The 21,799-nt window shown below is 40.3% G+C and overlaps 3 protein-coding genes across 3 annotated transcripts; 2 read left to right on the forward strand and 1 right to left on the reverse strand.

The window, feature by feature from the left end:
* Positions 1-1,435: 1,435 nt before the first annotated feature.
* On the forward strand, positions 1,436-4,213 carry hs3st1l2 (heparan sulfate (glucosamine) 3-O-sulfotransferase 1-like 2). The gene is made up of 2 exons (XM_034118404.1): positions 1,436-1,729; positions 2,827-4,213. Exons 1-2 carry the CDS (start codon positions 1,457-1,459, stop codon positions 3,490-3,492), a joined length of 939 nt encoding a protein of 312 aa, XP_033974295.1. The 5' UTR covers positions 1,436-1,456; the 3' UTR covers positions 3,493-4,213.
* Positions 4,214-11,892: 7,679 nt separating this feature from the next.
* On the reverse strand, positions 11,893-14,263 carry LOC117472522 (histone H2A.V). The gene is made up of 5 exons (XM_034117768.1): positions 14,061-14,263; positions 12,981-13,058; positions 12,776-12,889; positions 12,543-12,672; positions 11,893-12,358 (listed from the first exon to the last, which is right to left on the reverse strand). Exons 1-5 carry the CDS (start codon positions 14,061-14,063, stop codon positions 12,297-12,299), a joined length of 387 nt encoding a protein of 128 aa, XP_033973659.1. The 5' UTR covers positions 14,064-14,263; the 3' UTR covers positions 11,893-12,296.
* A 461-nt stretch (positions 14,264-14,724) lies between these two features.
* Positions 14,725-17,940, forward strand: LOC117472521 (transcriptional activator protein Pur-beta). Its single transcript, XM_034117767.1, has one exon. It carries the CDS (start codon positions 14,805-14,807, stop codon positions 15,765-15,767), a length of 963 nt encoding a protein of 320 aa, XP_033973658.1. The 5' UTR covers positions 14,725-14,804; the 3' UTR covers positions 15,768-17,940.
* Positions 17,941-21,799: the final 3,859 nt, after the last annotated feature.

Below are 21,799 nucleotides of genomic sequence, written 5' to 3' on the forward strand. Positions count from 1 at the left end.
GGTCTGGTTGCCTTGCTCAAGGGCAAAGTATTGTATAAGAAGAAGCTGTGAATAAACATAATTCTTGGCCTTGTTATGTGTTAGAGCTGATGACATTTGATGCTCAGCTGCAACCAAACAGTGCTAAATAAAGGATTAGTTTATTGCATCTGTGAAATGTGTTTTTTTGACACTGAAGAAACATTTTGAAACCCCAAAAAATACAGAGTAAACCCAAGACACATTGCAGCATTCAGACATTCACTGCAACTTTCTTCTATACTCTAAAATGCTTCAGCAGAACTCAGAGGGGTGTTGGTGCTCCTTTGGGGAGGCCTAAACCTCAAAACAGCATTAATGTTCAATGCATCCCCTCTCTGGGTGCTTTAGATGTTGATTAATATTTTAATATCTTCTGGCCATAATCACATCACAGCCCTATATTCTGGGCTGAAGCCATCATTCCTTCGGCTGGGTCTTTGTAGAATCGTAGAGTCGTCTCAGACATGTGGGATTATGAAACTGTCGAGCATGCATGGAGATATATTGTGAGCTGTGTATGTGAGATGAAAGAAACCGTCTGTGACTACACACCCTTAAAATCTGTGAGTGATGCCGGCGGTGCATGCCCCCCCCCCCTTCTCAAGGGAAACATTTCACATTTGTATTCTTCTCATGAAGAAGGTTTTGTTTTTATTGTTTTTATTTTATCAGGACGCACCTGTTTTTCACACCTGTGTGTGCATCCTCATGAGATCTGTTAGTGTAGTTTAATTTGATGGAACATTTCCGAACACAAGCATCTTGTCTTGTGCTCATCTGTTTGGACTTCATTTGCTTTATTTGATGACTTAAAGTTTTTGTTTCTACGGTTGAAATTCTTGAAAATAATTCATTAATATAATTATTTTTAAGACATGTCTTCACACCATGATATGGAGATTGTCATGTCTGCGTGTCTTCATGAGGACATCTTTGTTTTTAAGTATATCTGAATCTATTTAAGCTCCGTGGTAATTTGGACAATTGTGGCTTATTGATTTGTGAGTTTATTCCAACTCTGATTTTCTTCTTTCGAACATTGCTAATGACAAGAGCTAACGAGGATCCAATGAAATCAAAAATAAGTGACGTGGTTCAAAGCTTAAGATAATATAAATGTCCAAAATGTAAAAAAAAAATATTTGTGATTTTACGGTTCAATTTCCTTGTTTTAAGATAGAAGAAGAAAATAATGAAAAGTGCTGCATTTAACCTTTTTTATTTTCTTGTCTCATAGGTTGTCCAATTGAACAGCTTCCTCCTGGGGCCCCCTGCTGACGGACCCTACAAGTGCGGGAGCTTCATGAGTGTGTGCACTTAACCCCCTGTGTGTGTGTGTGTGTGTGTGTGTGTGTGTGTGTGTGTGTGTGTGTGTGTGTGTGTGTGTGTGTGTGTGTGTGTGTGTGTGTGTGTGTGTGTGTGTGTGTGTGGCACCATGCTGTGGACAGTGATCCTAGCGCTGCTGGTGCTTCTCCTGCTGCAGACTCAGCTCTCTGTGTGCTTAAGGGAATTACGCAGCGGGGTTTTCAGCTCCTCCTCTTCCTCTTCCTCTTCCTCCTCCTCCTCCTCCTCCTCCTCCTCCTCCTCCCACAATGCCACCCAGCAGCGGTTGCCCGGAGCGATTATTATAGGGGTGCGGAAAGGCGGCACCAGAGCCCTGCTGGAGATGCTCAACCTGCACCAGGATGTGGAGGTGGCAAAGGCCGAGGTAGCGGACCATAACTTTCACCTCATAATTATACTAACAACAGTGGTGGGAAGTAACTGAGTACATTTACTCCAGTACAGTGCAATTTTGTTCAATCTTGTGTTACTTTAGTTAGTCTCTCAGTAAAATATTGTACTTTTCAATCCATTAGCTGTAGTTATATGTTACTTTACATTCACCTTGTGACTATAAAATACCAATCAGTACCACCTGGATTATCTACAACATTTCAATGCTGTTTAAAGGTCACCACATTTAGAATTTACTGTGTGGTGTGTTTTTCAAAAAAAGTGCTTAGTTGTTATACACTGATATACTTGTCCAATAATACTTTCTGTATTTGTATTAATGTAGGGCTTTCAGTAATTTGACAATACTTCTATGACGGTAGAGCAACAAATACTTACGCTAAACATGACCCTACTCCTCCTGACATTGTCACACTTTCCTAAATACTACTTTAGGGATCGATGAAGGGTAACAACTGACTGACTGATTTGGCTGAAAGTATCTAACAAGTAAACACGTATAAAGAAATCAAAGACTGCTGCAAACACAAATGAACATAAGTACTGTTCTTATCCTCCTATCCCCAATAAACTTCACGGTTTCATACCTGGTACAAATAACCGTTTGCTCATGATCATATACATTACATTTGTTACAATTAATTCATCAAGTTTAAGCTGTAAAAATGTTTAGGTGAATTTCCCACTCCAGGTGAACTTTTCCCCTATTATAATTAGAGGCATACATTAAATGAGAACAAAGAAATGATATGTCTCGCAGTGTACTTACATGGTTATGAATGATGACGGCCTGTCCCGAAGAGGCTGCACACAGAGAAATCCTAATCAGGGTAGTTCGAGGTGAAGACTGCAAAGTTGGAAAGTTAGCTCAAAGTAATAGATTGCTCTTGACAAGATGGGGAAGAAATAAAAGAGCTCAGTGTCTTGGAGATGTATCATCCCTACACACTCTGAGAAGAGAAGTTTGCAACCCTACTGCAGGTGCATTTTATGGTCATGCTTTGTTGTCATGCATGTAGCTTATTTTAATTTTCTTTATCAACACCACATCTTGTTTCCCTCTGTTAGGTGCACTACTTCAACATCGAGGAGCACTTTCGCCGAGGCCTGGCATGGTACAAAGCCCAGATGCCCTTCACTCTTTCTGGTCAGCTGACGGTGGAGAAGACCCCCGGCTACTTTGCGTCCCCTCAGGCTCCTGCACGAGTCTGGGCCTTGAACCCCGCCGTGCGCTTGTTGCTCATCGTCCGGGACCCGGCTGAGAGGCTGATCTCCGACTACACCCAGGTCCTGCACAACCGCCTGACCCGCCACAAGCCCTACCAGCCTCTGGAGGAGCTCCTGATCAACAAGGGGCACATCGACCCTGCCTACAAGGCGCTGCAGAGGAGCCTGTACCACCAGCATCTGGCCCGCTGGCTGGAGGTCTTCCCCAGGGAGCAGATCCACGTGGTGGACGGCGACGCACTCATTCAGGATCCCTTCCCCGAGCTGAGAAAGGCAGAGAGGTTTCTGGACCTGCCGCCCAGGATAAGCCCCGACAACTTCTACTACAACACCACCAAGGGCTTCTACTGCCTCCTGTCTGCGGGACACGACAAGTGCCTGGACGAGTCCAAAGGCAGGCCACATGCGCCGCTGAGCACCCAGGCCTTTCAGAAGCTTTGTCGCTACTTCAGGAAGCCCAACAAGATGTTCTTCGAAATGATAGGAAGGTCGTTCTCCTGGTGCTGAACCAGTGGGGAAAAGCCACTGTGGAGATGAAACAGCTCCTGTACAATGCCGACACATTCAGGGACAGAAGGGGAGAAAGAACTGTGGTTTGTGTTTTTGTAGGTAGATGAGTGGAAAGAGTCTTATTTCAATTTATTTCACAAACATTTCTTGTTGTTGATACCTACTCAGGTGTAAATGTGGCCAACGAGAGCAGATGAAAAACGTAGAGAAGTCCAACTGCTCGTGTGGCCAACACAAACCTTTACGACGACCAAGCTGGTGCCTCTTTGGATAAACTCACTTGACGAAGCTACGACAACTGTGCCATACGCAAGTTTGAAACTATATACGACTAACTCCTTTTGAGTGATCATTTGTTGGGTGTGCAGACTTTGAGGTGACACAAGTGGTGAAAAGATGGATGAATTTGTTGCACTATGAACTATTGCATAATAAAAAGAAGTCAATCAAGGTTCAACTTCAAACAAATAACTTTTAAATCAGATTTTTCTAACAGTTGTTACTTGTTGTGTGTAAGTATAAATGCTTAGTTGATTCATTTGCTTTTTTACAAGACTGACTTTTAGAGAAACTTTTAGTGAAAACACCTTTATTTAGCTATAGCTCTTTTGAACGTCCCCTTGAAAACTTGCTTTTTGCTTCTTATCTTACATTCAAGGCCAATGTAGTACCATTTTTCTGTTTGTGTTTTTTAATGTCCTTCTAATAAACGTGTTCAGTACAGTCTCCTGCCTTTTAACAGTCTCCATGAGGGTTTATTGGTTTAAAAACATCAAACATAAAGACACAGAGTCACTGGCAGGTCTCTCTGAAAGCTCCTCTCTTTCAAAGTGCATGAAGATGTTCTCTGTCAGGGTCTATCTGACAGACTCCTCTCATTGAGGATCAAAGGACGCCTCCGTTCCCTTTTCATCGTGAAGTTATTCCTAAAGAATTACGTCAGGTTTCACCACCACACTGTAACAAATCACACCTGTAGGTCACCTGGGTGTCTATGTGTGGTAATTCAAAGCCAGAATGGATGCCTTTAGATAATTCAGTTCATCTGGAAGGACTAGATCAAACCGACATGTCATGACATCAAGGTTTAAGTTAAAGGATTGAAGGACAGGAGGGTTGTTTTAAGATATTTTACTTACTTTTATGTGAGACTCAGTGTCCCACATTACACCAGACAGGGTGTGAGGTTAACTTAAGTTGAATGGGGCACTACTTTAAGCCTTCAGGTATAAATCAAACCAGGGCTGCAATTTATGATTATTTCCATTACTGACAAAGCAGCGACTTATTTTCTCAATTGATGGATTGTTTTGTTGATAAAATGTTGGAAAATAGTGAGAAATTAGAATGTGTGAATCGCATCCCGAGAGCTGAAAGAGATGTTTTCAAATGATTACGGTCCAAATGTTTTTTAATATAAAATCATCATTGGACATGAAGGCCAATCCCCACACATTCTTTGGCATAGAGGACTTTTCAATTAAACAATTTATGAATCACCTTAATACTTGAGATCAGCTCTTAACCCAACATGCAGCAGGGTCTTGCCACACACTCAAAAAACCCTGAGGTGTTGTTTTTACTTTTTTCTTTACTTGATGATGCATGTGTTGGCCCCAAGCAAATCACAGTAATAAAACATCAGGGGACTTTTGACTCTCATTTTAACTGCAAGGATAAACCTTTTAACTGAAATCCTTAAACAAGCAAACAAAATAATGATTTCTTCAAGATATTACAGATGATGTTGCAAAAAAACATATATTTTCTTCATTCAAACTTCAAGACTAAATCACATGTTTTCAAAAACAAGATTGAACATGCCTTATGATGATATGATTTTTTTTCTCCAAGAAAATCACTGTTGTAGAACGCACCATTCTTCATCAGTTTCTTTCCACAGAAAATGATCTTCATAAGGGAGTTGATAACAGTTTGAATGGCAATCTGTTAAAAAAAAAAAGCCAGCAAAAGAAACTAGTTGGACTAACATTTCTGGATAATTACCTCAAACATTGTCACTCTTTTGTGCGTTGCATTTCGAGGCGTCTACTGTTTGCCGCACAAGAGAATGTGAGCTGAAGGATGACCTCTGGCTGTCACCCTCCCTCCGCCCTCCAGAGAAAACTGTAAAGACACAGGCAGAGAGAGAGATGTTAGAATAAACAAATGATTCCCGCTCTTTGAAGATGTGAGGCGGCTGCGTCTTTCATGTGTTCCCTGCTGAGGTTCGCACTCATGTGGACAATACATCTCATGTCATGTTTGATCAGAGGAATCTTCACTTTGTGTGCTGGGGTTCCTGAGTTTGCAACAATTTCATAACCAACTTCATCTTAGATATTCTATTTTGATGTGTTGTTTTATACATCCTGGTGTTGTTGCTGCATTTCACAAAGATCACCTGTTTTAACTTCTGATCTGCCAAGATGGCGATCACTGCTGATGCTGTGAGCGTAAAAAAAGTGATGCAGCGATTATGTATACTGTATGTGTAAGCTATCCAGGAAGTAGGCATTACACTTTTTCCCTCAACAAATCCAATGGGAATTTTCGATTGGATTATTGCGGAAAATAAGCTCTCTGGCAAAAGAAATACCTGCAAAACAAAAGTCCCTACCAATAGTCTCAGCTGCACTTTGTGTTTAGTGCTTAATGAAAAATGTAATCCAGCATAACACACTTTACTGAAAGAGTAAGCATGTGGCTTAACATCAGCATGTTAGCATTGTCTGTGTTAGCAATAAGCTTAAAACAACACTCCAATAAGCAAGACTAAATCTTCAAACCCATATATTTTTCGAAACTTTACAGCAAATTCAAACATGCAAACAGAGACCATTTGCATTGGGATCACACCTGACACAATGCCAAATCAGGCCATGTAGGTGGCTTCAAGAAAACTACATTTTTTGTCCATTGCTCAGACCACACACATCTTATAACCGGACATCTAGAAGACGTTATGTTCCTCCAATTAAGTCTTTAAAAATATGTCAATTTGTGGTAGATAGATGGACAAAATATTTTTAAAACAGTGACTCAGATTTGAGGTTTTCTCATATAAAGAAAAGTCAGACCGTGGGATCTCAGGCGATAATGGAGTTATTGCTGCTCTTTCAAAGGTCAGTCTTGTTAGTGTGATAAGATTATCGCTGTATGTGTTGGGCTGTGAGCAACATTACAGCTGAAAGAACATCAATTCAAAATCATAACACCTCTGAGTCAGACATGGGTAAACAAAACTTCATTTAAAGGGGACCTATCATGCAAAATGCACTTTTGTACGTCTTTTATACATGAATATGTGTCCCCGGTGTTCCAGGGAACTCACCAAGTGTCAGAAAACACAAACCTCTCTATTTTCATCCATACCCAAATCTCTAAAAAAGGGGCTGCAACGGATCTGATAAAAACTGATCCAGATTTGAACACTGTCCTGACGTCAGGACGATGGCGCTACGGCTATTGGGCCAACTCCACCAATCAGGAGGAGACCGCCACGGCCATTGCCGTTCGAAAGCGCTGGAGACGCTGTAGTACATATGCCAGGCCAGTAGATGGTGCTGTTCTCACTGAATCTGCCCCTGCACAAACAGAGCTATAAATTGTCAAATTGAGCAAAATGAGGCATGGCTAAAATGCATGATCTGTTTGGTATTTTTGTATAAATATGCCTTATATAGGTATGGTCCTACACTATATTATTCAAATATAGCATGATAGGTCCACTTTAAAATAAACAATTTTTTGTTCCTGCTTGTTCTATTGCTGCCTCATTACTCATCTCTTCCACATCATTTGCAGCTTAAAGAGGCACAATGACAACTGCAAGGAACATAATGAGATGAGCATTGCACTGTTGGGGTGTTGCTGGGATACAAAGGAGCAAAATCCCATTTAGACTTTTTTAAGTTTCTGTCTCTGTCAGCTTCAGAAATGCTGGTAGGCAGATTTTGCTAAGTTCGGGCAGAGCCAGGCTGTTTACCACTCTTTCCAGTCTATGCTAAGCTGAGCTAAGCTAAACAGAGACCAAATTGGTATATGTGTCATCTAACAGCAAAACATTTGATTCTGTTAAAAACATTTGTGTATAATATCTATAAGCAGTGTTTTATGAGGAAAATAGCCCCAGGTTTTCTCATTAAGAGTACATTTAAGGTATTTTCTCACAAGTTTCAATACTATCACTGCTTCTACTGTTGATACTTGAATATATTATATTATTTTAACATGGCATGTCTGGAGAAAGTGACATTGTTTAATCCAGATGTGGTTTCTAAGTATAGATTTGAATGAATCTTCCATGACTGTTTGCTAGACAAATAGTGACTGTAATGTAAATGTTGTTATTGAGCTGTGATGACAAAGTGAAGTCGTTTAGGGTTGATCTCAGTGTCTCCACAAACAGCTGAAAGCATTAACAGCACAATATCTTTTTTTTCTTTTTATTTGGCCTTTTGAGTGGAGTAATGTAAACATGTGTTAAAAAAAAAAGATTAAATAAAACCCAAAAACTACCCTTTGAAATGTTGTTTTTAAATATTTTAGAAAAATGTTCCCAAAAATTGGCAACCATATATATGGTTGCAGCAGCACGAGACAAAAGGGTGTAATTATAATATTGTGAATGTCAGGGGCTCCCCCTGGTGGCCGGATGTAATCCTGCAGTACAAATTCTGAGGTTCCAGATGTTTGGATTTGCTGCCAAACTGCACCAAAGAAATCTTAATGTCCATGAATTGACTTGTCAAAAGCACGAAATTGCTTCTTAATCATTTGAGGTTTTTCTTGATGGATCATTTTCTAAAGTGTTATGTTACAAAGATATTGCAGTTTTGTTATGTATGACTGGACAGTAGGAGCACCTTGTATGGACTTTTCTTACTAAAAACGGCAAAAGATAATTTCAATTTGTTGTTTCTAAGCCAGACAACATGCAATGAGTATTTAATCAAAGATAAATTGCGTAATTTCCCTGAAAACAATCATAAAAACTATGACCTCTACTTGAAAATGTAATGTAGTTTATAGGCGGGTGATTCTCTGAATCGGGTGCCTTTTGGGTCTTCGCATCTTTGAAAGAAATACCTTAAACTATTGCATTTTTTATCATAACATCTGGTAGAGGACTACTTAAACCTTTGAAAAATGGTATACAATCCCAATCATTACTGAGTTTCCTTCTTACAAAAAGTTATTTGGAGTTCAACCCCGTCACAGACAACTTGGAGTCTGTGTGAATATGATTCAAAAAGATATTCAAGTTCATTCTTGTTGAACCTTAATCATCAGAAGTCCCTTGTTTAGAATCACCTATGTTAAGTAGATTTTTTATTTTAAAATACTCACCATTTGACTGCAAAAGGAGATCATTAGAACTTTATCCGACGTCGGCCTTCAAATGTTATCAAAAATATGCATTAAACTTAGAATTTTGTTTAGGTTTCATATTTTGTCTGATTATCTTGTACATTGTACACATAATACAACACTTCAAAGTTCATATCACTAAAATATTAATACAAACCTATTAAATAACAGGGTTGAACTCAGCATGACAGGGTTGAATATGATAACAGGGTTGAAAGGACAACACATTTTTCAATATGGTATGGATTTATTTAGCTGAGTAATTAATGATAATGCATTCAATTAAATGGAAATTCAATTGAATTACAGCTGAACTATCAAAACATTTGATACAACATCAAGTATTTAAAATTACATTTAAAAAACATCAAGCACAAATTCATCAAAAACATGAATGGAATGAATCAGTCCATATGGTCAGCACACACCATTGCCCCAGCACCTCTGTGTCTTCCCATTGGATTTGCGTTGGCCTCTGTGACACAGCCACTGCCACCTTCTTGAGAAAGCTGAAATGCTGTGTATTCCAACATTCACAGTGTAACTGCTTTTGGTTAGAGCACATACAGCTGACATCACGAGATACTATCTCTCCTGGAGCGAGAGTTACCAGCTGATGGATTCGCATGGTTCCTGGGACTGCTGTTAGGTTTGATGGCATCCTCTCAAGTGCCTGCTCAACTGTTTCACTGTTGACAAAGAACAACTTAATCGATGTATTGGTCTCCAAAAGGGCATTGAAGAGCTCACGTGCATCTTTGATGTCCTGACCATGGCTTATTAGCATGTCAGCAGTCCTCTTCAAGGCTGCACCAACACCATCTGGTGCTCCCTTACCATGGCTGGCCTCAAAGAAATTCCAAGTCCCTGCAGTAAGGCCTCTTTTCCTCAGCTCAGTGCTAAAAAGAAAAAAAGTGCCCTTCTGCTTGTACTGGGTACAAGGACCATCACTAAAAAAGTGTACCACAGAAACATCTGGGTATGTTGCCTGCACATGATCCAGAACAGGGTTTAGATGCTCCCATATAGCTGCTGGGCTTTTGTGTTTTGATGGGGATATTTTGGTGAAACAGGTTGGTTCTTGGATGCCACCTACATAAACAACCCCTGTATGCAGTGTTGCCTGCTGGTGGGATGATCCGAAGTGCACTGCTTGGATTTCCGAACTGTACTTGCAGGTACAGTTCTCAGAAAAATCTACGTCAATTAGGCATTCATCAGTGGCCATGCTCTTCCTTAGCTCACGGTAGTAGGCATACTGCTGCCTAATATTAAAAGAATGCTTCTTGAACTTGCTCAGGAGTGTTTGGAACTGCTCAGCAAGTTGCTCCTGGGTGCCCTCAACAATCTGTTTAACAGTTATCTTCACTGTTGGCCCCATGGTCATTCATTGTTGTCTTATCTTCTGTCCCCCACTGAGTATAGGACACCCTTTCTGCACTGTCATATGTACTTGAGTGGAACTGTTTTGTCTCTGCAGTGTTCACACTCCCCATACATACAATCCTTTCTAGCAGTATCACAGCACACAATTTTAGTGATCGCCTCAAGATTTGAGGTCTCAATCAACTTCAACTGACTAAGCTTTTCTGCCAGAAAGCTAAGATTCTCATGCAGTTTGCACATGCACGTGTCACGGTCAGACAGGGACAGGTGCACAACCCAAAAGGGACGTTGGCGGCAAAATGCAGGGTATGAGATCCTCACCTTTGTTCTCGGCTAGACATTTTATGTGGAGGTTTCTTCTTCTTGTGTCTACAAGGAACCTTTTTTGCATCTTTACCTTGTTTCTTGTAATGGTTTGTTTTCTTCCTGTAGTTATCCTGCTGACATCATCTCTTGTCAAGAAGGTCTTTACATTGTTCTCCATTTGGACTTTGTGGAGGAGTGTTGATATTGCTGAAAGCTTCCCTTTCTTTCCGTCTTATTTTAGCTTTCCTCCACATCTTACGCTTCTGTCGTTTAGCTCTGTCACTCAGATCACTGAGTTTTCTTTTTCCCCTCCTCAGTATTCATTTTCCACCTCTTGCGCTCACTCCCGAGATAATTTTCCCTCCTATCTGGGTCTGCATTCCTTCTTGCCCTGTACTCTTTGCTGCTGTTTTTCCCATTGTGATGTCTGAAATTATTAAACATTAAAAAAACATTAAGAATGATACAGACATTACCATTTAGTCATCTAAGAAATGTCAAACATTCAACCCTATCACAACAGTTCAACCCTGTTATAAGAAATGTGACAGGGTTGAAGTAGCCATACGACCTTGTTTAGCTAAGACATAGCCCCACATGGAATTAAAGGACATCATAAAATTGTAATATTTTGCAAAACTATTGTTTAATTATTCCTAAAGAATTGTTTACTATAAGTAATTCATACAACAGAGTTGAAATGTTGAGCTTGACAATAAAAAAATGAAATATGGGTACGAAAAGATACTGACACTTGCCTTTCTTTGCCGCCTTTTCCTCAATAGACTTCTGTGATGTCACTCCCTCAATGCAGATGTCACATGGACTGATCCATTATTTTAATAGGGGGGTAAAATGTATGGCGTGACAGGGTTGAAACAAACTGGGGGACGCGTGTCAATAGTGCAATTTCATAGATAATTCATGTATTTTTTTTCTCAGTTAAAGTACACATGATTATATTAGCATCAAAATGTTGGTATAATTGGCAATTGTTATTTGTTTAATATTCAATGAATATGTGAGGACATGCAAAAATGTCTACTACAAAGACAACTAATTATTACAAAACAAAATCAAAAATATATATATTTAGTTTTACATTGTAATGCAAAACACCTTGTTCCTTTAATTCAGTGCTTTAAAATACATTTTATAGTTTCCTTTCATTTAAAATCTTTGAAGTAAGCTTGGGGGACACAAAGGGCACCCGATTCAGAGAATCACTATACAATCTATGTTCTCCAAATATAATGGTACGTACAAAAAAAAACGTAATGCATCACTATCCGTACAAAAAAAAAAATAAGTAATTCCAAAGTGGAAAAAGCACCATCTCAAATTGAGCTTTAATCCAACATGCCCTCGGAAAACATTAAATGTTGTAACTTCCAAATAAAATAACCACAAAACAAGATTCTTATATAAAAAACGTTTTTAACAATTTCTTTTTTCAGTATAAAACATTACAGAGTTCCAGGCCAATCAAACAAATTCACGGTCAACATTTGAAATAACAATGAACTCCCCAGTCAAACGTTCTACAATAACATACAAAGGGGTTTTTGCCATTAAGGGGTTTTCTGTATTTTTTTTATCTAGTTATGGGGAAATATTACAACACAAATCCTAACAATCACTCTTTGTTGGCTAAAATATTAATAACAAAAAAGAAAAAATGTGAACTCCTGGTCCCATCAAAGCCCGAGCCCCGAATTTTCTGGTCAACATGGCATTTATGCCGTCTTCTGCTGGCCCTTCTTCCCAATGAGGGATTTGTGGATGTGGGGAATGACACCTGAAAACAAAACCAGAAAACATTGGTTAGATAAATGATTCATTAAAAATGTCATCCAGAAAAATGTCAACTGCAGTAGAACAGATTTAGCAGAGCGTACGGACATCAAGAAACAAACAATATGAATAAAAACTTGAAAGAACAAGGAAAAAAATAATCTGAAATAATGTCTTTGTAATCTCACCTCCTCCAGCAATTGTTGCCTTGATGAGAGAGTCCAACTCCTCATCACCACGGATGGCCAACTGCAAGTGACGGGGTGTGATACGCTTCACCTTCAAGTCCTTGGAGGCATTGCCTGCCAACTCTAGTACCTAAGAACAAAAAGTACAGATATTAATACAAACATCACCCTCACACACAGAAACACTGTGTGATGGTTAACCACTAACATGCAAAACAATGGGGAAAGCTTACTTCAGCGGTGAGGTACTCAAGGATAGCTGCACTGTACACAGCTGCTGTGGCTCCTACACGACCGTGGCTGGTAGTGCGAGTCTTTAAGTGCCTGTGGATACGACCCACTGGGAACTGGCAGGAAATAAACATGAAGCAATGAATCGAGATGAACAAAGAGAAGAAATAATGTGCCAAAGACCAACATATAAAGATTGAAAATTACCTGTAGTCCAGCCCTCTGGGATCGAGACACTGCCTTAGCCTTGGCTTTGCCACTGTCCTTTCCTGCCTTGCCACCAGCCTGTATGGGTCATTTCAGGATTTAATGAATAAAACATGTTACAAGAAATCAAACAAGACAAGCTAAAGAAGACACAGCTGTGTCGGGATGTGATGTTTAGATTTCTTAAAAATGGGTTCTGCATTAAAAATAAAGTACAGCCCTGTTTTCAAGTTAGTAGGCAGAGGAATGTGCAAAACAAAACATTCGCCCATGAAGTGTTTCAATTACAAAAGCGCTTCAACAGGTAACGTTACAGATGGCCGGTGAAACTGTTATTGCTTTCCCGCCAATCACACAAAAACACAACAAACGCGGTAACGGCTCACCGGAAATAACAACATGCATGAAAGCATGAAATAACCCGAAAAAAGGTGGGAAATTTGATTTAAAAAGACAGTTAGACACAGAGGCTGCCCGTGATCCCGCGACAAACACAAAACAAACGCGCCGCTTTAGGTCGGTCAGCGATATTAGTTTTCATTCAGAATGTCCATCAGTTAGTACATTTGCCTCCTTAAGTCCGACCGTCAGATAAAAAAAACACAATGACGATGTTACGCCTTCCTAATAGTTAACAGGCTTATTTATAAAGGCTTGTGGTCAACTGCTGATGGCTAACCAACCGTTAAGCTAATGAAATAGCCTAACTTAGCTTGCTAATGGTGCTAATCCACCGTTCAGAGGATAAACAGGGTGAAAACACTCCTACGAATACAAGTTTAACTGTTACACTTCTAATTACCCCCGCTTTTGCGAAACAGCAACTATCCGATTATCAGAAAATATAGTATTACATTTTAGGGGGGGAAAACAACAAAACTCGGACTTCTCGAGCTGCCGTAAATGCTAACATGTTAGCTGACAGTTAGCTCTTTATGAAGCTTTTTTAACCACACATCTTCTGGCCAAATTGTCTCAGTTCAAATACAAAGCAGCACTTTATACTGTGGCACATTAATTACAGTACAACTTTAACGACGTCCTGTGTAAAGCATTTATCAGTAACCGAAGCGCACATACCATTTTTCCGTGTCGTTATTTGATTGCAGAACTGAGAAGATAGCAAACAATTTCGGCTCCCGAAAGCAAAGAAACAATAAACCCTTTCGCAAATCTTTTGCATGCGACCCCTCGTGGGAGTTTAGACAGCCAATGATAATGTGTTTTGTTACTTCGAATCTCTTCCCCGACCAATTGCAGAAGCGCTTGTAGAACCTTTACCCATCCCCCACCCTAAGATCATCGTGCCTGCCTTTGCACACGGAACCAACAAGTAGGCGGGACAGTGTGTGTAGTGTCCTACCAGGGCCATCCATCCCAAAATGAACAAAATACATAACTAGGACTGTGTATATGGAATTCATTATTGAACTGAAATACAAAGACAACGACAACTTATTCAAAATACATAGTTGTGTGCTGACTGTGTTGAAAAACGGGTTGTGCCAACAGTAAATTCACTAAAGGATTAATTCTCCATCAAAAATGTTCGTTAGTCATGAATGCAATACTGACGTGAGGGCCTGCTAGTATGTACTGTAAATGCAACATGTAGTTGAATGTCACCCAGAAGGCGGTTACGTTATAATGACAGACAGGAAAACTGGCGAATGAAACACAGCCCCTGTGTCTAATGGTGTGTTTGACAGCAGCAGCGGCCAATCAGAGGCCAACAAAACCATCTGTCCGGTTTCCTCAGTGTGCTCTGCAAGCGAGGGGGTGGGGGTCAAAGATACGCAGAGAAACGGGCTGCTGGTGGCGAAGATGGCGGATGGGGACAGTGGCAGTGAGCGCGGTGGTGGTGGCAGCAGCAGCGGCGGCGGCGGAGGTGGAGGAGGAGGAGGTGGAGGAGGTGCAGGAGGTGCAGGAGGTGGAGGATTTCAGCATTACCAGCGGGAAACGGAGACCCAGGAGCTGGCCTCGAAGCGGCTGGACATTCAGAACAAACGCTTCTACCTGGATGTAAAGCAAAACGCCAAAGGCCGGTTCATCAAAATCGCCGAGGTCGGCGCAGGGGGCTCTAAAAGTCGGCTGACCCTCTCTATGTCAGTTGCGGCAGAGTTCCGCGACTACCTGGGGGATTTCATAGAGCACTACGCCCAGCTTGGGCCTAGCACACCGGAGCAGATCGCTCAATCATCCGGCGGGGATGACACCGGGCCTAGACGGGCCTTGAAAAGCGAGTTCCTGGTGCGTGAGAACCGTAAATACTACCTCGACCTCAAGGAGAACCAGCGGGGTCGGTTTCTCCGGATCCGACAGACCGTCAACCGAGGCCCCGGTTTTGGAGTTGGAGCGGGTGGCATCCCCGGTGCTGGCCTCCAGTCCGGACAAACCATCGCACTCCCGGCCCAAGGCTTAATAGAGTTCCGCGACGCCTTGGCTAAGTTGATTGACGACTACGGGGGAGATGAGGAGGAGCTGTCCGGCGGCGGAGGGGCCGGGGGCTACAGCGAGCTTCCAGAGGGCACCTCGATCATGGTGGACTCCAAGCGCTTCTTCTTTGACGTGGGGTCCAACAAGTACGGAGTTTTCTTGCGGGTGAGCGAAGTGAAGCCCAGTTACAGAAACTCTATAACCATCCCCTTCAAGGCGTGGAGCAAGTTCGGGGGAGCATTCAGCCGCTACGCCGAGGAAATGAAAGAGATCCAGGAGCGGCACCGGGATAAGATGTACGAGAGGACACCTGGAGAGGAATCGGAGGGCGACGACGTGGAAGACGATTGATGGAGAGGTGGCTATATTGTGATGAAGCTGACAACATAATGCAAAGCCTGGCGATAAACAAGAGAGAGCAACGACTATTCTGTGCATGACGAATCGAAAAATGCTACAACAACGGAGTAAAACAAAAACATATATATATATATATATATATATATATATATATTTGACTGAGAAATTACTGTCTATATCAGAGAATCATGTCCTAAAGTTTAGATGGATGTTATAGCTAAATGAGTGGGGACTGCAGTAGTCAGCTCCTGTATGAGATCCCCCATTGATATAACATTTTTAGATATATATATATAAATATATATTAACTTTGTATTTGATAACCTCACATGTAGCCCAGCAAATTAAGTTTGACAGTACTCAAGAGATACACCTATAGGTTACCAGACCCACCTCCAATGGTGAGAGCTCACCTGGGGCTGACCTGTAGTCTGTGTTATGATAATAAGGAAGTGTGACATACTCATACCAGCAGGAGCAGAGTGGGAATGAGACAGAGCGCCTGCATCACTCACCATGGTTGTGTGTGCGTTTTTTCGTCTAAAGTGACCTGTAACAAATGGCTTGCCCAGACAGACCCACAACACCCAGAGCCACCGTCTCAGCTATAGAGGGAATCCTTGGCATCTCAGGACATCCACTAAGCCCAGCGAGGTGATCTGTTACAAGCACATTTATCATTTGGATTCTCTGGACAGTCCATTTGACTCCAAACGACCTCCTGCCCCCCCTCTCCCTCCTGGGCATCCCTCCGGTGCTAACCTCCTGCTCTGATAGCTGATACGTGGGCCTCCTTACGCGTGGCTCGTTTTGTCAGGGCTGGCTAGTCCAATCTGTATTCCTGAGTATATTAGCATTTCCTGTGCCTGTGCATCATCCTTAAGAGGTTCTGGCTGCAGATCTGGTCAGCAAGGTGCTGCAGTCGAGACGTCTGTGGCAACTGATGATGTTTCATATGATGCAGGCCCACGTTTCACCCCTGTGACCTTTTCATCATAGGGGGCACGGTGAGCTCGGGCCTTTAGCACCCGTCGCAATTTTTCCAGTTAAATCTTAATATGCCGGGCTTGAGCTATTATTTAAGATGCGCCATTTGGATCCTTTATTCTTGAACTCAGACCATTATTGAAGCAATATTCAGTCTGATTGATTGTAAGAAAAAAATTAGGTCCTCTTGGAAAACAAAGCTGTTACCTTAAAAAAATATATACTGGAAGAGATTTACTTACTTAATGATCAAGTATAGATTTAATTATTTTTCAAAAGAGATATATTAAAAGATGTCTTGGAATTATGAGACATTTATTAGATAATGCTGCCTAAAGTGGCTTATTTAAAACACTAAACTTGGATGCAACTGTCCAGGGTGATATTTCATGCTTTTTTCCCTAACATTTATTTTATTCCTTAGAGGAAATTAAGAAGAGTACAAACAAATTGATAACAAAGTATGTTATAGCAATTTCTAGAAGCAACTTCACTGAAGTAGTTTCTCAGCAAACACTCAGCACTCCAGTTCACTTTACAAAGCATCAAGTTGTCCCCTCGTTTCAATCCACTCGTTTTAACCATGTTTTGTCACAAATTGGCTTTCCATCAGTTGCCATATGACGCAAACAAAAACTTGCAATCATTGACATTTGTCTTCAGTGCTCCTTTTTAAAAATATGATTATTTCTGCATGCATGCTCTTATGCGGAGCTGCCTTGTGTTCTTTAATTTAGCATATTCTGATTACTGTATGATGGTATCTATCCATTTTTGAGAGCCGTTTAAAGTTTTATTTCTTGCAATGGAAACATTTTAAGTTTACTTCTCAGCCTGATATAAAAAAAAAAGCCACAAAGTCTCTGTGCTTTGGGGAATGTTACTTTCATTGTCCCACTTCCTTTGGTGTGTAAATCTCTCGTTGAATTGTATTTGACCCACTTTAACACAGCAGAGAAATGCCATATGAAAAAAGTTAACACATGGGAGCAATAGTTTTTTTCTTCTTTTCTATTGATATAAATATACTATATATAATGTTACATATGAGATTGAACTACATCCTTCTTCCTGTACTGTGTTACGTGAAATGGCAGCTGTTTCAGTTATGTGTGTTCTGCTGTAATATTCTACCGAGTTCCTTTCAACGAGAAATAAAAAAGGTTTTTGCTCAGGAGAGGTGTGGTGTTTTTCTCCTCCCCACCTCAGGGTGGAGGTCACTTTCTTTACAGGATCTCTGCAACAAATGTGTGATGCAACAGTTTGGGTGTTTGTGATTGACACGCATTTCTTTTTTGCAATTAATGTTGTCCATAAAAAGGTGAAAAATACGTATCCATGCTTGCGTATAATATAAGTGCCTCTTTAACGGGATAATCAAAACATTTGCTTAAACATAATTACTATTTCCACATGATTTCATAAGCAACTGACTAATTGTAAAATGCACCAGGCTTTCATTCCCTGAAACAAACTGGTGGATGAGGTGAAAGTACCAGTACAAAAATGTAAAAGTACTCCATAACAAGTAAAAGCATTCAATAACCTTAATCTAAATCACGGAAATATATCTATTTTTTTTTTAAATGTGCTTAAACTATCAACATTTATAATTATTTTCTGCATTAAACCCCTCCATGACTAATGTATTATTTATTACATGATCACGCTAATGATACGTTTTCAAATTCTAGCTCACTCGAGCTGGTTTCTCCAAAATTACCTACCCCACCTTTAAGTTAAAGATGTCAATACTTCTACCACCACATACGTAAAATGTTATACAGTCTGAGTGTCACAACTCCTGCCGCATCCGTTAAACAGAAGGTTCAGGAAGCAGGACAGCTAGAGGCCAGTGTATCCTTTGAGGTTTGTTGGAAACCTAAATATAACCCTCTGCTGTGTAGAGGCCTACATGGTGCTGGTCAACAGGGCAACGTGGGGAAGGTGTCAGTGTGCCGTTTTATTTTAGAGGAACTGGAATGAACCTAGTCCGTCAATCGCCTCAGACAGAGGGAGGATGATTCACAGAAAAAACAGCTGACTACAACTTAAAGCAAAGGTTTCACACAGATTTCAGTTAAAAAACATAGACACATCACCTTTGTAAGGATTTGCCTATACCACAAGAAACTAGTGAAACATTTTTCACTTTGCTGAGTCATTTTAGCTGTCGCATACCAAAACCTTTGAACCTTTTCTGTGTAAATGACCTATTGTATACACATTAATCATTTTTAGCTTTTTATTTAGTAAAGAATATCTTAATATTGCCCTTCCTTGTGCTTATTATGCATTGTATACTTTGCCTACTTCTGCACATGTACAGACTGTAAACAAGTAAATAAGTAAGTACACCTTACTGGTTATTCAAAACACTCTATTTATTTTGTATCTTCTAAACATTACTCTGAATTTAAGTGTTTTTTGACATTCAGCTGAGATACATTTAGTCATATCAGTTCATGTACTCTGTCAAATGAAAATATAGTTCATTCTTATCTAATTTTACTTTTTAAAGTCAGAAATGGTGCATGGACTGCATTTATATAGCACTTTATAGTCGTAGCACCACCAAGTGCTTTATGCTTCAACACAAGCCAGAATTGACGCGTTCACATACACATTCAGACACCAGAGGAAGAGGCTACCGTACAAGGGGCTATTGCTCATCTGGAGCGATAAACATTTACACGCACGCTCACACTGTGATTTAGGATTCAGAACCTTGCCCAGGGATTCTGGATCCTGGGCCCTGCAGAAATCCCGGCTGTGGATCAAACCAACGACCAACGACCTGCTGGACAACTGCTCTACCTCCTGTTGTGGAGTAAAGATGTATAAGAGGTTATCAAAGGCAAATAATTCTTCAAAATAATTAATAAAGATTATATTATATTAAAAAAAAAATGTCAAACTGTCCTTCAATACTATTTGACTCCAAATTAAGAATAACAAATAAATAAAGTTATGCAGAGCCCTTACGGATCTCATTCTACTATGGATCAACTCCACAATCTTACTGAGCTTTCCAAAAACACTAAAGTAATGTGAATCTAATTGAAGATGCTTTTTGAGAGTCTGTCCCCTTCAACAATTCAAAACTTAAACTATTTGGGGAATTAGGGGAGAACAAGTCAAAGCAGCATGTTTTTTCAGCTATAGCTGTGTGTTAGCAATGTTTCGGCCACATCTGCATAATCTTTAGCCGTGCTTCAGGCTACCCGATGGATATAAATCCTATCTTTTAGTTTAGATTTGGAACTATGTCCAATTGTGAACAGATTGGGATGATGGATAAAGGAATTACATATGTACAAGTCAAAGTTGTTCCTCAGTAAAGAACTTGAGTAATGGTACTTAGTTCCTCAACTGGGTGATGCTTATGGAGCAGAGCTGGGAAAAAATATGGAGTTGTGCTCACTCAGAGAATACTGATGTTGCATTATCACGAAAACAATCTCGGAATCCATCAGCTATTGGTCGATAACTATTAACCTCTGAGGACAAGTGTTGTTGGCTCCAATGTAGCCAGCAGATATCCAGGCAATGACTTCCTCTTAAGTGATCCGCTCAATTTTGAAATTAGCAATATAAAACTAAACAATGTAATTGGGATACAATATCTAAGAACGGATTGTGTCACAAAGACACAGTTTATGAGCTAATTTAAGTCATTGTCAGACGATAGTCAATTAAGATTGCAAGTCAGTTAATGGTCTCTGTTGCTTTAGCTCTCCACAAGGACTGCTGTATTCCACCGTAGCTCGAATAAAAGTCTATGCTGACTATTGCCACTCAATATCACAGAGGGATTGCTAAACTGTGATTTTCTAGTTGGATGCGTGCGTTCTCCAATGACGACTATGTCATTGCTACAAATATAATTTATTTACAACCAGCGTGTGTAGGGCAACACGGTCAAAAACAGTTTGCTCATCACAGCCCCAATCACTCACACCTGTACCGGTGAGGTCACCTAAATACCCAGTCGCACCATTACACCATCCAGGGTTCAAAATAAAAACAAAAACATATAATTGGCTTAAACAAAGTCCTTGGCAATGCAAAACTAATAAATGCCATCGTGCAGCTTGACAACATTCCACAATACAGCTTTATGAGATCTATGTGCGAGCTGAGGCCTCCGAGGAATTCGATGGAACTAGTTTCAACATCTGGAGCGATAAACATTTACACGCACGCTCACACTGTGATTTAGGATTCAGAACCTTGCCCAGGGATTCTGGATCCTGGGCCCTGCAGAACTCCCGGCTGTGGATCAAACCAACGACCTTCCGCCTGCTGGACGACTGCTCTACCTCCTGTTGTGGAGTAAAGATGTATAAGAGGTTATCAAAGGCAAATCATTCTTCAAAATAATTAATAAAGATTATATTATATTAAAAAAAAAAAAAAGAATTCAAACTGTCCTTCAATACTATTTGACTCTAAATTAAGAATAACAAATAAATAAAGTTATGCAGAGCCCTTACGGATCTCATTCTACTATGGATCAACTCCACAACCTTACTGAGCTTTCCAAAAACACTAAAGTAATGTGAATCTAATTGAAGATGCTTTTTGAGAGTCTGTCCCCTTCAACAATTCAAAACTTAAACTATTTGGGGAATTAGGGGAGAACAAGTCAAAGCAGCATGTTTTTTCAGCTATAGCTGTGTGTTAGCAATGTTTCGGCCACATCTGCATAATCTTTAGCCGTGCTTCAGGCTACCCGATGGATATAAATCCTATCTTTTAGTTTAGATTTGGAACTATGTCCAATTGTGAACAGATTGGGATGATGGATAAAGGAATTACATATGTACAAGTCAAAGTTGTTCCTCAGTAAAGAACTTGAGTAATGGTACTTAGTTCCTCAACTGGGTGATGCTTATGGAGCAGAGCTGGGAAAAAATATGGAGTTGTGCTCACTCAGAGAATACTGATGTTGCATTATCACGAAAACAATCTCGGAATCCATCAGCTATTGATGAATTCGATGGAACTAGTTTCAAAATCTGTGTTGCTTATCC

This window comes from Trematomus bernacchii, unplaced genomic scaffold, assembly GCF_902827165.1.
Source record: "Trematomus bernacchii unplaced genomic scaffold, fTreBer1.1, whole genome shotgun sequence".
Taxonomy (NCBI): domain Eukaryota; kingdom Metazoa; phylum Chordata; class Actinopteri; order Perciformes; family Nototheniidae; genus Trematomus; species Trematomus bernacchii.

What these genes read in the sequence shown, in the direction of transcription:
- hs3st1l2 (XM_034118404.1), top strand. Translation starts at nt 1,457, where the DNA reads ATGCTGTGGACAGTGATCCTAGCGCTGCTGGTGCTTCTCCTGCTGCAG. An exon ending in TGGAGGTGGCAAAGGCCGAG is followed by an intron (nt 1,730 to 2,826) that starts GTAGCGGACCAT and finishes TCCCTCTGTTAG; the next exon opens with GTGCACTACTTCAACATCGA.
- LOC117472522 (XM_034117768.1), bottom strand. An exon ending in TTGAGTACCTCACCGCTGAA is followed by an intron (nt 12,673 to 12,775) that starts GTAAGCTTTCCC and finishes TTTTGTTCTTAG; the next exon opens with GTACTAGAGTTGGCAGGCAA. An exon ending in GGCAACAATTGCTGGAGGAG is followed by an intron (nt 12,359 to 12,542) that starts GTGAGATTACAA and finishes TTTTGTTTTCAG; the next exon opens with GTGTCATTCCCCACATCCAC.
- LOC117472521 (XM_034117767.1), top strand. Translation starts at nt 14,805, where the DNA reads ATGGCGGATGGGGACAGTGGCAGTGAGCGCGGTGGTGGTGGCAGCAGC.